General features: G+C 57.7%; 1 protein-coding gene across 1 annotated transcript; it reads right to left on the bottom strand.

Annotated features, from left to right (window-relative positions):
* Positions 1-4,426: 4,426 nt before the first annotated feature.
* Positions 4,427-13,123, bottom strand: Rflna (refilin A). The gene is made up of 3 exons (XM_006970831.3): positions 12,828-13,123; positions 5,748-5,857; positions 4,427-4,892 (listed from the first exon to the last, which is right to left on the bottom strand). Exons 1-3 carry the CDS (start codon positions 13,014-13,016, stop codon positions 4,559-4,561), a joined length of 633 nt encoding a protein of 210 aa, XP_006970893.2. The 5' UTR covers positions 13,017-13,123; the 3' UTR covers positions 4,427-4,558.
* Positions 13,124-14,718: the final 1,595 nt, after the last annotated feature.

Genomic DNA, 14,718 nt, shown 5'->3' with positions numbered 1-14,718 from the left:
ACAGAGAAACCCTGTCTCGGAAAAACCAAAAAAAAAAAAAGGTAACAACAGGCAAACCCACCCGCGATGCTAAGAACTAAGTAGTTTAGCTTTTGGTCTTTCAGCCTCAACATTTGGAATTGTCTCAGAACAGCTTGCCTCTCAATTGGGGTAGGGGGTGCTGACGCTTAGTTACCGAGTCCACAAGACGACATGCATCTGTAGTTGCGGTCTGGCATCTGGGAGCCCGGAAGTGCTAGAGTGCCTGCCGTCCCTATTGCGTGATGAAGGCTTAAAAACCCTCGTTTTCCTGGGAGTCAGCAGGGCAGAGCCACTGAGCAGAGCAACCTGGGAAGCAGAGGGCGAGAGGATCTTCCTCCTGACAATGCTTTGTCTCTGGCTGCCGCCTGAAGGTGCCACCCACCATCAGGGTGGGCCTTCCCACGTCAGAGTCTTCTCTACTCATCCAATTTGTGACCAGATGACATTAAAACCAACCATAAGAGTTCCCTCCCACAGCAGAGCCGAGACGGCTTACGGGCTCTGCCTCAGCCTTGAACCTGCGGCCTGGCGCCCTCCATACCCACCTGCACATGCTCTCTGCACAGAGGAGCCCTGCTGGGCCACCCAGGCTGCTGTCCCCTAGCCTGTCCTACACCACCAGTCTCTAGAGCTGGTTTGAGGGTTCGGTCGGCAAGGGCATGAGAGAGACATCTTTTGGCCACTGGGTGCCGGAGGCATGGGGGACTTCCTGAGTACAGGGTTGGCATGTTAGGCCTCTGGTGCCCACTGCCTAACTCGAGAGAGGAGGCCGCCATCACATTCAGCTTCCCAGCACTGACTTGGGCTGAGCTCACTCAGCCTCCCCCTGCAGCTGGCGGGTTTGGGTGCCACAGCCTGGGGATGGTACTGGCTGAAGCATGGTGGCCAGAGGTCACCCACTCAAAGAGTTTCTCACACCTGGGAGAGCCACGAGCTCAGCCCTGCCACACTCCCGCCAAGGTGTCTGCCTGAGACTAGGAAGTCAGCCTCGCCCCGATTCTCCTCCGCTCAGAACCCAGGCAGCCAAGGATGCTGTGACAGATGGTCCCAAGAATGGAACCCACCTTGACTCTGCTGCCAGGTGAGTGGGTCCTGCTTGAGGGAAAGAGATCCCATAGCAGAGAGCAGCCAGGGGGATCCTAAGCAGCCACACCTCCCCTGGGCAGCGGTCAAGGGAGGGGAGAGGATGTGGGCCACGGGAGGTGGGTATTGCTGACCCCAGTGCCAGCCACCTGGAGTGTCTGAACTGGAGTGGGGAGAGGCCTTTGCATCCTCCAGGGGCTCCCAAGTCCTTCCTGTGAACTCCAGGAGCAGATGTGAGCAGAAGCCTGGGAGCCACCACACAGGTCTGAACTGAGCACAGGGGCCTTAACCTGTGTCCAGGCTGCAATACGAAATCCAGCAGCCAGGTGGCGCTAGGGGGCCTCCCCCTGGACCTAGCCAGCTCTACCTGGGCAGACAGGTTGCTCTACCACACCAGCTCACTGGTGTGATGTCCCATGACTGCTACCAGACTAGAGCCCAGCCCCATCTCTGCCTCTCAGGCCCGAAGCCATGTCTCTCCTTTGTTTCTGAGGCCCAGACCGTGACAGAGGCATGGAGGCAGAGCTTGTGGATTCTGTGTGCCCTCTCTCTGTCTCCTATCTGTGAGCAGCCTGTCCTCGCTCCATCTTTAAAATGGAGGCTCACGTGACTTCTCTCATCCTTGACTCCCAGGAAGATGCTTTAGACAAACAGAAGTCCCAACTGGGGGCACACCCTTCTCTAGGGACTCCCCATGTTCTCTGCTCTGGGTCTCTTAACACCGAGAGAGCTATTCCTGCATTAGGCCAGATGTAATGTGACCCCCTTCCCCAAGGGAGAGCTCTGTCCACAAGGCTGACATGCCCTGGTTCCCTTGTCGTGCGTGACTCAGGAACCACACAGACCAGGGCAGTCAGGGGGACTTCCCGGAAGTGACAGCCTTGAAGAAAAAAGGCAAGGCTTTGGAAGAAAACAGCCTGTGTGAGCAAAGTGAGGAGGTAAGGCCTAGCCAGAGACAACTGGGAACCAGAGCGCGGACCAGGCGTTTGTGAGAAAGACCATGGCTGGTTTTCTAAATTGGTTTGGGCTTGTCACCGTGATGAGGAGGGTGACGAGAAAGGATGGGGCCAAGCATGGGATGGAGCGCTCTCCAAGGTAGGTCAGCCAGACTCGAGGGCAAGTGGTGTGGTGAAAGGCCCCTCAGGTGAAAGTCCCCTCAGCAGCCACTGGACGCCTGGGGGCGTCTCTCCACCGGGCTGCCTATCTACAGAACGGGTGTGGTGGGAACGGAAGCCTTGCCCCACCCAGTGGCAATGCTCTTTCTCGGCTGTGGACAAGACAAAGGTACGGGGGGTTTGGGGTGCCAGGGTGAGGGGAGAAGGCCACACACGCCCCTCATCCTTGGCAGCGGGTCCCAGGATCTGAGGCCATGCCAAATGAAGCTAAAATGGCTGGCAAAGGTGTTGATTCTCCAGGGAGCTGCGGGGTCCCGGGTGTCAACTCCATCAGGACGTCCAGAGTCCCCAGCCCACACCTTCTACCTTCCCGGGACACTGTGACCACAGGGGACCAAGGCTCTCTATTCCTGCCTAGGGAGGAAGCGGGGGCAGGGGGTGGGGGTGGGGCGCAAGGCCAGGGCACGAGTCTGGCTGGTGAGAATGGGATTCATTAAGTTGACTCCAGGCGTGGGTGCTACAGATGCCACCCACCCACCCGTTTTGCAGCGTAAGGAAGTGACCTGCAAACTGGGCGTGGTGGGCACACTTGGGAGACAGAGGCAGGCGGCTCTCTGTGAACTCAAGGACAGCCAGGGCTACATAGTGAAACCCCATCTCAAAACAAAAAGGTGCCTACAGGCACTGGGCAGTTTCCAATTATTGTCAATCTTAGCACCCTGGGGGCGGGTGCCACCCTCGGGCCATTATAGGGTCCTCCCTCCCTGATGCTGGGAGGCCAAGTGAAAGACCCTTTAACAAAGCATCCTAGGGCGAGGCTACTTAGAACATGACCTTTGGGTGGAGAGCCCCAAGGGCTGGGGCAGGATCTACCCAGACCTGGCACCCCATTCTCCCTCTCTCCAGGTCCCCTAGGTGACCCCAGGATAGGTAAACTGCTGAGGGGGGGATACTTAGGATGTGGGGCTTCCCCAAGCTCCCCACATTGTAAGCTGGCAGCCTGGGCACCCTGTATTCTCCAACAGGTAAGAGCCATTAGTGTGGAAAGCCACTGGTGCCTGTGACCGTGGATTGGTGGTCGGGCCCTTGCCTGGATCACAGGCTCTGGGGGCAAGAGGCAGAGCCTGGCACCCGTGGTGACTCTAGTTCCTCTCAGTCCCTCAGGAGCAGGGGAGCCAGGGTCCCTCAGAGACTAATATTAAGTGGGAGGAAAAGTGGGGTTCCCCCGCCCCGTCCCAGGGGCACCTCAGAAATGGAAGACATCCTGGCTGTGTATGTTTTATTAAGATAAGTCACCAATCTCTTAAGTTCTTTACCCAGGAGGCACCTCTGATAAGCTGTATAGACAGAGGGGAATCTCGCAGTCATTTGGGTTCTGTTTGCCCCACGAAGGGTGTCCCTTCCCTCCGCTGGCCACCACAGGGGCAGCAGGCAGGTTTCCAGCTACTGGAGACTTGAGGCCGGAAGGACATCTCTCAGTGGACTTGTGGGGGTAGTCATTTTAGCCTGGGCACCATGGGGCAGCATCAGGTTGTGGGCAAGAGCCAAAACCATGGCTCTCCTTCACTGCACCCCAGATGCAAGGGTGTGAGCCTGGGTGCTCAGAAACTGTGGTATCAGTAGGATCCATCCCGGGTAAGAGTGAGAGGCCAAGAGAAGCTGCCACGGTTTCTCTTGAGTCTGTAGCCGGGATCGGAACCTCGAGTCCAGAGTCGGCCATAGGCAGGGGCTGGCAATGTCCTATCATTAGCTTTGAAGCCTCCCTGGCCACCTGCCAGAAAGCATGGAGGCTCAAAAGTTCTAAGCTAGTCGGGAATGCGTCTTGTGGGGACCCTTGGGACTGCCCTGCAGGACAGTCTGAGGCCACAGTCTTTGCCAGCTCAGCCCAAGGGAAGCTAGTTCAGCCCTCCGCACTTGGGGTTCTCAGCTGGGACCAGCATATTTGAAGGGCCTGTTTTGGAAACGACCCTCTCTGAGAACAAGGTTAGGAACCAGGCCACTACTGAGGCTGGGTCCTCTGTGCCCTGTGGTACACAGGGCTGTCTCTGCCTCGAGGGCACACCAGGACATGCTTGGCCCTGCTCTTGTACTGGCCCTGCCCATCCAGCCTGGCAGCTATAAAAGGTAATGAAAGATGCATTCACGGAATCCTCTAGGCCGGAGCTCAGGCCCAGCCTGTGGTGGGGACAGGCTGCCAGGAGCAGCCACACGCTCATTTGTGCAGGCCACGGGGCTCCGTGTCTCCTCCTGGGGCCCAGGTTCTAGGCCGGGCCCCTCGTCCGTCTTCCGGGGACCTCTCCCAGAAGGACCTGCACCCTCTGCCACCAAGCCTGGGCTCCTCAGAGTACATCGGAGCCGTGGGGACTGGGCGCGGGGCCTCCACTCCATTGCAGCTGCAGGCTGGAGGAGAACCAGTGGCGGGGCTGGCCCAGGCTACAGTGCAGCGTGGTGCGGAAGGAGCTGCGGGCCAGCTTGGGGAAGATGATGGCGGTGCTCCCGAAGCGCAGGGCGCGCGGCCGAGGCTGCAGGGTCAGCTGGCTGCGGTAGCTGCGCCATGTGCAGTTGGGTGCCGCCACGATGGTCTCACTGTAGGCTGTGACCGTGGGCACCGGGACGTAGAAGATCTTGTCGCGGAAGTACCTCTCCGAGGCGTAGGTGACCTCCGAGTTGCAGCTGGGGAGGACAGTAAGGAACGAAGGGGGTGAGTTGCATGCCACACCCTCGGTGGCCAGCCTTACACAGAACCCCCTTCTTTTTTTTTTGTTTTTTTGGTTTTTCGAGACAGGGTTTCTCTGTGTAGCTTTGCGCCTTTCTTGGATCTCGCTCTGTAGACCAGGCTGGCCTCGAACTCACAGAGATCCGCCTGCCTCTGCCTCCCGAGTGCTGGGACTAAAGGCGTGCGCCGCCACCACCACCCGGCCAGAACCCCCTTCTTGACCTTGACTCTGAAGGGTCAAAGTCTCAGCTGGGAGACTAAAGAGTGACAAACGGCACAGACAGCTGGACCCTCAATTGGGGGGAGGGGGAGACCAAAAAGAAGGACACAGTTGGGATGGTGGATGCTGTTTCAGGCGGTGGCACTGGGTTGTCACCATGGAGGACTGTGTTGTTGGGTCACGCCGCAGTATTCAGGGGCTAACTACGACAAAGGTCACGTGAGAGAACAGAGCAAGTGCTTCCCGTGGTCTGTTCCCAACTTGGCCGTGTTAGAAAGCCTATGAAAGTTCCCACAGCCCCTCCTGGGCCAGGCTGGGGGTGGGGTGACTCCCCCCATTCAGAGGGACCGGTCAGTGACCTCGGTGCCACGCCGAGTTTCTGGTTTGACACCCAGAAGCAGGGAGTGTGTGTGTGGGGGGGGTGCCCTCCAGAGCAGGCCGCACCAGAGGGTAAGAATTGCTGAGACCCAAGCTGGCTGCTCTGCCCCCAGAGCCTGGCAGACCCTGGCTCTCACAGGCAGAAACCCTTCACACAGTTGAGCAAGATCCTCCCTTAGGTAGGGTCCACCCACCTTACTCTTGGCCCACTTACCGGATTTCATGTGGAGGTTCTGGGTCCACCTTGATGCTCTCCCCAAAGAACACAGGCAGCAGACGGGGCCTCATCTCCAGGGCCGGGGGACTTTGGAAGAGGGGAGTGGCCTGGGTGGAGATAGGGAAGGGGAATCAGGATTTGTACACTACCCCCAGGACTGAGAACGGGGGTGTCAGACAGACATGCCCACATGCCTGCCTGCACGACCCCATGAGGGTGGGGCGTGATGATGATGGTCTCCACACACCAGCACCCAGGTGGAATAGTGCCTGGGTCAGATGGAAGCATCTGGCTCCCCTGGGACCCCAGGCAGCCTCAGGATCGAGTGACATTGGCACTGACCCCCTGTCACAAAGCTCCCGGGTGAGGTGTTTATGGAAAGAATACCAGAGTGGCTGTTGGCAGCTTACCTTTCCCCCAGATGCACAAGGTAAGTTTGCTGAGTAGCTGCTGTGCCCTGGGCACAGCACTAGGTCCCATGTGGCCGCAGAGGGAGGACATGAACACAGGCTAAGACTTCAGAAGCAAGCATTCGGTTCAGAGGCGGATGCATTCTCCTCAGAACAGAGCATTACAGAGCCTAATACACCCTGAGTAAGCCTGCTCCCGCTGGCCTGGGGCACCTAGCTCAGGCATTAGCATGCACGAGACCTTCCTTGTATTTCACCTCCAGAACTCCATAAATGGGTGCTCGCCCGTAACCCCAGCACTCAGAAGGTGGTGTCAGGAAGATCAGAGTTCAAGGCCAACCTCGGGTGTGCAAAGTTTGAGGCCACGCTGGGCTACAAAAGAACCTGGAGACAGACGGAGAGGGAACCCAACCCCACTGCCTGGGCCTTGGCCGACCTGCAGCAGCCCCAGATCAGCCAGCCGTCCCACAGGGCTCTGCCAGTCAAACAGAGAGCCCAATTCAAATGGACGGAGGCCGAGTGGTACAGCTCTCCAAAGGGGCCCCCCTGGAAAAACAGTTCAGCGGCCCACAGGGAGTACCCACTGCCGGCACTGAGAGAATAGAGCTCAGATTGTCCACTGGGGGCAGAGCGGCTGGGCACATCATACCCAAGGGTTCCAGGGCTAGACCCCCAGGGAAGGGGGTGGCAGCCACTAGCCACTCTATTGAAGGCTTCTGCATGCAAGACCCTGGCCAAGGGTTGTTAGGAGAATGTCTTGCCTTACAACCCATGGACCCAGCTGGCCTGCAGAGCCCGCAGGGAAAGTCCAATTGTACGGGGTGGAAGACAATGCCCCCCACCACCACCAGAAGCTGGATTACAGCCCCATAGTGACTGTGGGGGGTGGGGCTCTAGCACCCTTGGGGCATGCGGGGGGCGGGGGGAGGGCACACATAGCCCCAGGTGCTGTATGCACTGGGGCCTTCACACCCCACAGTATTTGCCTTGCTGGGCCCCCTGGAGCACAGAAACTCCCAGAAAGGTGGCCATCCAGGGATCGGGAGACTCTTCTAAAGAGAATCTCCAAGGCGCCGTAGGATGGCTCAGTGGTTAAAGGCACTTACTGCTTTTGGAGAGGACCCAGGTTCGGTTCCCAGCATCCCCATGGTGACTGACAAACACCTAACTCAAGTTCCAGGGGATCACTGCCTCCTGGTCTCTGTGGGCACCGGGCATGTACATGGCACACATAAACATCTAAGGTAAATGCTGAGACCTCCAGCTGTGGCTTGCAGGTATGCATCTGTGACCTGAGCTGTCCGCTTGCAGCTCTGCGACACCAGGATGGAGAGGAAGAAAAGGCTAAGGGCAGAGATCACCCCCGATAGCACCTTCTACTGACTACAATAGATGCCACCACCACCACCACCACCAAGCTTGCCCTGACCCCAGCCTTGCCCTTTCCTGGCCGGGGCAGCTGGCTCACTACTGGTCTACTGGTCTTCTGGGCAGATAAGAGTGGTAGGGTAAGGACCAGGGCTGAAGTTCTGAGAAAAACGGGACACTGACCGCCCAGCCCAGTAATGGTAAACATGGCTGGCGGCAGGTGGGGTGACGTGGGGCTTGGCACCCTGGGGAAGCCCAAAGCCACAGCGAGCGACAACGTACTGTGGCAGAGAGGAGGTGCTATACAGAGACAGCCCCACCAGATGGTGTTCTGACCTAGATGAGCAAGACACGGGGTGCAGTCGTGGGGCTAAAATACTGCCATAGCGTGTGGAAATCGTTAGACCAATAAACACCCATCGGTGGGGGAGGGGGGGACGGCCCCACTGGCTGCTCCTGGAGGGACCAGACAGCCAGGACGTCCGTGAGTGTGCCACCTCCCACACACGGTGCCACGTGGAGACTTGGCAAGGGGTCAAGTGGGTTTCCGCAGGACACCCTAGACAGCCGCTTCTGGTTTGTTTGGAACGAAGTCTCACTCCCTAGATGGGGCCCGGAACTCCAGCAATCAATCCTTCCTCCTTTCCTGTCTCATCTCCCCAAGTGCTGGAATTAAACTTTTTATTTTATTTTATTTTATTTTACAATACCATTCAGTTCTACATATCAACCACGGGTTCCCCTATTCTCCCCCCTCTCACCCCCTCCCCTTATCCCCAGCCCACCCCCCATTCCCACCTCCTCCAGGACAAGTCCTCCCCCGAGGACTGCGATCAACCTGGTAGACTCAGTCCAGGCAGGTCCAGTCCCTTCCTCCCAGACTGAGCCAAGTGTCCCTGCATAAGCCCCAGGTTTCAAACAGCCAACTCATGCAATGAGCACAGGACTTGGTCCCACTGCCTAGATGCCTCCCAAACTGATCAAGCCAATCAACTGTCTCACCTATTCAGAGGTCCAGCTGGGGGCCCCTCAGCCTTTGGTTCATAGTTCATGTGTTGGAATTAAACTCTTAATGGGCATTAGCTGCGGGTCAAATAGGTTTGTGGCCAGGAGCTCCTGTGATGGGCATGGGTTGACTCTAACCTTAATCCAGAGAGGGGCCTTTTTCCTCACGCTCTCCAGTATGCCACACTAGGCAGTGTGAGAACAAAGAGAAAATGTTGCCTGCTTAGGAGAAATCCAAGAGATCCCCTAAGGGGCCCTGAAGCCTCAAGGGCCCAATGTAGGCTACAGATGGCCTGATGCGCAATGTGGGAAACAGCCATAAGAACAGTGCGATTAGAAGAGGTCCCTACCACAAGCCAGAACAACTAGTGATGTTGACTGTCCCCACAAGGAGAGTTGAGTCCTAAACCCCCTGTTATGGTAGAACCTCCAACCAGCATGGCGTCTCTAGAGGTGTGAGGTCGCCCTGGAGGACACAAGAACAGAGTCAGGTGAAGACGGAGGCAGATATTGTAACTTCATCTCAAGCTAGGGTACCACAGATTACCCCAGCCAAGGGTTCCCACCCAAAGCCACACCTTGTCATAAGAAGCCACAGATTGTCACCGGGCTCATGGGTTACCACCGGAAGCCAGGAATGGACTTCCGCGGTCTCCACCAGTCAGAGAGAGAACCCTGTTTAGGCTTTGATTCTGGTAATGTGGCCTCTATAGTCTAAGCCGCCCACTGCAGTACTTGGGTACGGCCATCCTAAGCAGTCCCATCTGTCACGCTGTCCCCAGAGGGTGGCTGCTTGTGGGTTCCCTAGACACCTGCCAGGGTGTGGCCTGACTTTTGGCTCTTTCACACTGCAGCTCCAGGTGAGGCTCGTCCCCCGGCAGATGCCCCAACCAGGGGGGCTGGGCTGTGGAGACCGGCTGGCCGTCCACTGGAAGCAAAGCAGACACCTCACCTAGGCCATGGCTCTGTTGAGCCCTGGCCTCTTTGCCTGTCAATCCATTGTCCATCTACTTGTAAGCTGCCCATCTATCCATTGGCGACTCCAGGCACCAGCCCCCTTGTCTCTCAGACCAGCCTTCCTAGGAATGAAAAGGCAGAGGCCCTCAGAGTGAGAGCCAAACCCTAAAGTAGTAGCTTTCGCACCATGCCCTCCCGTCTCGACTTGGACCGGAGCCCAGATCTGCACCCACCTGGCAAGGGGAAGCCAGCCGCTCCAGATACTTCTGAGTGACATTGGAAGCACACTCTGCCCTGCCCTACTGAAGCTAGCCTTTGCTGTGAATCGGCCAGGAGAAACTGGGGAGGCGGAGTCTCCCACTCTGCTGGTCGCCTCCTGTCATTCAACCATGAGCCCGACCTCCACACACAGGCTTGGGGGGTGGGGTGGGAGTCGGGGGGGGGGCGCTGTGGTCTAAGCAAACATCCAACACTAGAGAGTCCCCCAGGTCAGATCCCAAAAGCCACCTACAGTCCCCCTGGGGGCAATAAAACCAGACAGGGGTGGGGGGGTGGGGAGCTGTAGGGGGCAGTTGCCCCAACTGCCTATCAGTGCCAGGAGCCTGTTCTCAGCCAGCAGGACCTGGCTTCCTGCCATACCTGCCCCACACACCACAGCAGTGATGGAATTCGGGGGTGGGGGGGGCACCTAATATTTCTCACCTAGTACAGAAGTCCAGCTTGGAGTCCCGAGTAACAGAGCTAGGGTCAGTCTGTTTTCATCCAGCCCTGCCTGATGGCTTTGCATTCTTGGGGTGAAGGTAGCAGCCAGGTGGCCCCCCACTCCAGCCAATACATCTTGCTCTCCAGGAGCCACATGGGAGAGCAGCACCCCCCAACACACACAAAAGGCCCTTTTTGTGCTCTTCACACGTACTTTTTAGTTACATTCCTGACTGAGATCTCCAATTTGGGGGGTCCTGGGAGCTCACGGTACTGTTATTTTAAAAAAAAAAAAAAAAAAAGCCGTTGCTGGCCAGTGGTGGGCACGCCTTTAATCCCAGCACTTGGGAGGCAGAGCCAGGCGGATCTCTGTGAGTTCAAGGCCAGCGTGGTCTACAGAGTGAGATCCAGGAAAGGCACTAAAGCTACACAGAGAAACCCTGTCTCAAAAAAACAAAACAACAACAAAAAAAAGCCAAAGCATTAGTTTCCAGCTTCAGCTTAGACTAAGAGGACCTGACCCAGACCCTCCTCTTTTTCTCCGGGCTCTGCCAGAGGACATTGGCACATGCCATCTTCTTAGATTGAGACACATATCAGCCCTATATGACTAAAATCCACTCCCTGGTTTGCTCTGGTTTTCTGAGGCATCATTCCCTGCCTGCCTGTCTGTCTGTCTGTCTGTCTGTAGTAGTCACACCGCGACGTGGTTGCCCGTCTTTCCTGGCACTGTGTCACCTGCTGAAGGAGGTGACTGTAGCCCCCCCCCACTCCCACCCCCACTAGAAGGACAGTTCTCTGCGGTAACTGATGCTGGGAGGGAGCCAGGGGACACGTGGCCACCTTCGTGTAGCTTCTTCCTCGCACAGTTGAAACCAGGGCCCCAAGACGCATCCCACACAACAGATCAATCCATTGCTTGGCAATTGTCAGCCTACCCACACCTGGGCCTAGGAGTTACCCAAGCAGGGAAACAGAGAGGCTGGTAGGCCAAAGACCACAGAAGGAATGGGATCTCAAGGAGGTGGGCACGCTGGTGGGTAGGAAGTGGCAGATGGGCAGATGGGCAGGGCCACAGCTGGGGCCCAAAACCTGAGGCGAGGTTGCCATGGCTACTGCTTCCTCTTTATTAAAAGCAGCGCCTCCCTGGACCCTACCCGCTACATGGTTTGTTTTTCTGTTTAAAAATTTAAAAGGTCGTTAACTCACTTCGCAGTGAAAACCAGGGCAGGTTTATATGTCCCCTACAACCACGTTCCCTGGCTCTAGTCTGGGCAGCTTTGGGCAACCTCCTGACCATTTCTGTGCCTCGACTTCCCCCCAGAAAAATGGAGAGCAGAGGCAAGCAGGCACTCACTGGCTGACTGCAAGGATGAAACACCTCGATGGGGAGAGCCATCCCTGGCGTGAGGAAAATGGCATCCACACGCCAGATGTCCTCCGTTACCTGGGCCCCCGTGGCCTCAGGTTTCCCTGCCCAGACAGAAATCACAGAACAGGGCAGTATCGCTCCATCGCTGCCACCTACTTAGCCAGGAAAGGAAAGAACAACAGGGGCAGAGCAGGCTATCGAGCCCAGCATGCTATTCTCACAGTGCCTATGGCTGGCCCGGAAGGCCTGGGAAGCATCCAGAACTCCCTGCGGAAGGAGGTTTCTGGGTCACACAGAATTGGAGCAACATCTTCCCGGTCCCTTCTTTTCCGATCTCCCTCAGAATGGCGCTCTAGGATGTCTTCCCCACCCCGCAGCCCACACCAGGTGATCTACGGCTGCAGGAGCGCTGGCCTGTCCCCAAGGTTCCAGAGAACAGGATGGCTCACTTGTCTTTACTCCTAAAAGTCTTCCACACCACACACACACACACACACACACACACACACACACACACACACACACACACACACACCGCTTGCCAGAGAGAGATGCAAGGTCAATTCAAGACAGGCTTCCAACTTCCCTGCGTGCGTGCATGTTCGAGTCACTTGGGGAGACTGAAATAAAAGTTTAGCTAACTGTGCCCTGGACTATGTCAATGCCTGGAGCGCGAAGCAGGCTGGACATTGCTTAAAGAGCCACCAATACTTCCTGGGCTCTACACACCTTGGCGGCAAAGGCCTTAACACACACACCCAGTGGAGGCCATCACGCCAGACAGGTCGCGCCACAGGTTCATGTATCACCTAGGATGCCGGGTTCAGCCGGCTTTTCTTCAAGTTGCTCCCTCTGCCGCACGGCCAGAGCAACCCAGGCAAAGCGGGTCCAGCGGCCCCTAGAGTCACAACTCCGAGGGCAGTTCCACTTCTACACCCACAAGACAAAGCGCATGGGGGCTTTCAGGCCGAGCTGCATTTTCACAAATTCAGCAGCCCTGGCATGGGTCAACAGGGCAGGAGGCAGCAGCCGCCGGAGCAGGATCAGGACCCACGGACAGAGGGCCACAACAGGACCCTTGTCAGGTGGTAGACTTTGGGGGCACCAGGACATTACTCTGTACTCTAGTCCACCAGCACCCACCCTGAAACTCCCAGCCTGTAGGTCCTGGTGAGTCCGGTGCCACCCCACGTCCGCTTCAGGAGGGAGGAGACCATGCTGGCTTCGGCATGGCCCTCCCGCTGCCCGGTCCCCAAGTCTTACCGCTGGTGCCTCACTGGGTCCTGGGGGCTCGGTGGTGGCACGGGCGTCCAGGGTGCCCGGCGACAGGGCATAGAAGGGCGGGCTAGGACTGGGACTAGGGGGCAGTCCCGAGTCGGGACTGTCCAGCAAGCCGTCGCGGCTCTGCTCCCGCGTGTCCCCCATGGCCTGCAGATGCAGGTGACCCACCATGACTGGCGGGCGCGGGGCGCGGGCCCCAACAGCTCGGGTCCCCGCCACCGCTGGGCCGGAGGGGAGACGAGGAGGCTCCGGCGGCCTGCGGCTCCAACTGAGACCCGCTCCAGATGCAAACGCCTCCAGCCGCCAGCTGAGCCTCCTTTCCCAGGCGCCGCCCCCTCCCCGCCCTCCTCCGCCAGAGCCTCTCGCTCCCGCCCCGGGCCACCCACCCGGCCAGGGCAGGGTGAGGACTGCAAGGTCCCCAGCCTGCAAAAAGTCACCCCCATCCCACCCCGGTGGTGCCGAGTGCTGGCTTAGGTCCACAGCCACCTCAGCAAGAACTCTGAGCCCCCCAGCGGGGCTATTGCGGGGACCCTCACCTGACCTGAGTTTCCAAGAAAAGCACCTTCAGCAACCTGTGGGGGCGGGGAGGGGCACTAACAGTGGGGGACCGAATGATCAAAGGACCCAGGGTCAAGATCAGCTTCCAGGGACCACCAGAGTGGTCTTTGCCTCTGCGGATGTGTCTGGGCAGGGGGTGGGGGTGGGGGGACCGGAGGGACGGAACAGGGATGCACACACGACCACTTGGGCCCAGGCAATGAGGGGCACCTGGGGTGTAGATGGCACTTCTCCTCACCACCGTGTTTAATTCATTCTGCCTGTGAATGCTTGCTTGCTTGCCTGCCTTTGATCTCCATTTTCTGGAGAAAGTTGAGGCACGGAGATAGTTAAGGAAGTTGCCAGGGTGGGGGGCCGCCCCCCCATCCCCCGCACTTCCAGAAGCCCCCAACACCCGGTGTTGTCGGGTTTCTCTAAAACCTGGTTCTCAACCTTCCGATGCTGCGACCCCTTGATACAGTTCCTCCTGTGGTGACTCCCCCGCCCACCACCACCATAAAGTTATTTATGTTGCTACTTTGTAACTGTAATTTTGCTACTGTTAGGAATCGTAATGGATCTGAGTTTTCCGATGGTCTAAGATGACCCCTGGTGAAAAGGTCATTTGACATTCCCCCTCCCGGGGTCTCGACCCACAGGTTGAGAACCACTGCTCTAGACGGTCTCATTCAGGGACAGGGCTCTGCCCACCCTGTCCCACGTTATCTACCACAGGAGCTGGACACATGGTTCCCCCTCCATTCTGCCTGCTGTTCTGGCAGGGACTGGAGGGCACCCCGCCACCGCCTGCCTCCAGCCTTGCATCTGGACACAGGATCCCAGATACCTGCGGATGACTTGGCAGGGTGGCACAGAGGACAAGTGACCTCTGTTAGTCCATCTGCCTCACCTCTGCTGGACAGAGGGAGAGACCCCAGCTTCATAGTGGCTCCTGGAGGCTTGTCCTCCTTTGTTGACCAAGTCTTCCGGCCTGGAGCCGTGCCTAGATCTGGACTCAGGTTGCAGGCGCTGTCCTGCCCTCAGAACTACTCAGTGGGAGAGGGAGGCTCACCAGGCAAAACGGGCCAGGGCTCAAAAAAAGGTACCACCAGCGGGAATCATCAGAGGCGGTTGTGCCCGTCAATCAGGGAGGGCCTCTCGGAGGAGGTGGCACTTGAACAGAAATCTAGATAGAAGGAACAGCAGGATGTAGAGGGAACAGCAGGATGCACGGCCCTGTGAGAGAGAGCAAGGTGCCACCCGAGGCTGTCCCAGTGGAGTGGGAGGCTGAACCCTGCCACTAGAAAAGCATTCAGCCCATATCTGTGTCATTTAG

Source organism: Peromyscus maniculatus, chromosome 23 (genome assembly GCF_049852395.1).
Source record: "Peromyscus maniculatus bairdii isolate BWxNUB_F1_BW_parent chromosome 23, HU_Pman_BW_mat_3.1, whole genome shotgun sequence".
In the NCBI taxonomy this organism is placed as follows: domain Eukaryota; kingdom Metazoa; phylum Chordata; class Mammalia; order Rodentia; family Cricetidae; genus Peromyscus; species Peromyscus maniculatus.
This window is presented reverse-complemented; position numbering and strand designations above follow the sequence as displayed.

Bases quoted from the DNA above. Each gene is read 5' to 3' on its own strand.
- Rflna (XM_006970831.3), bottom strand. From the start codon at position 13,016: ATGGTGGGTCACCTGCATCTGCAGGCCATGGGGGACACGCGGGAGCAG. The intron at 5,858-12,827 runs GTAAGACTTGGG...ATCTCCACCCAG, and splicing joins GACCCAGTGAGGCACCAGCG to GCCACTCCCCTCTTCCAAAG. The intron at 4,893-5,747 runs GTAAGTGGGCCA...TGTCCTCCCCAG, and splicing joins GAACCTCCACATGAAATCCG to CTGCAACTCGGAGGTCACCT.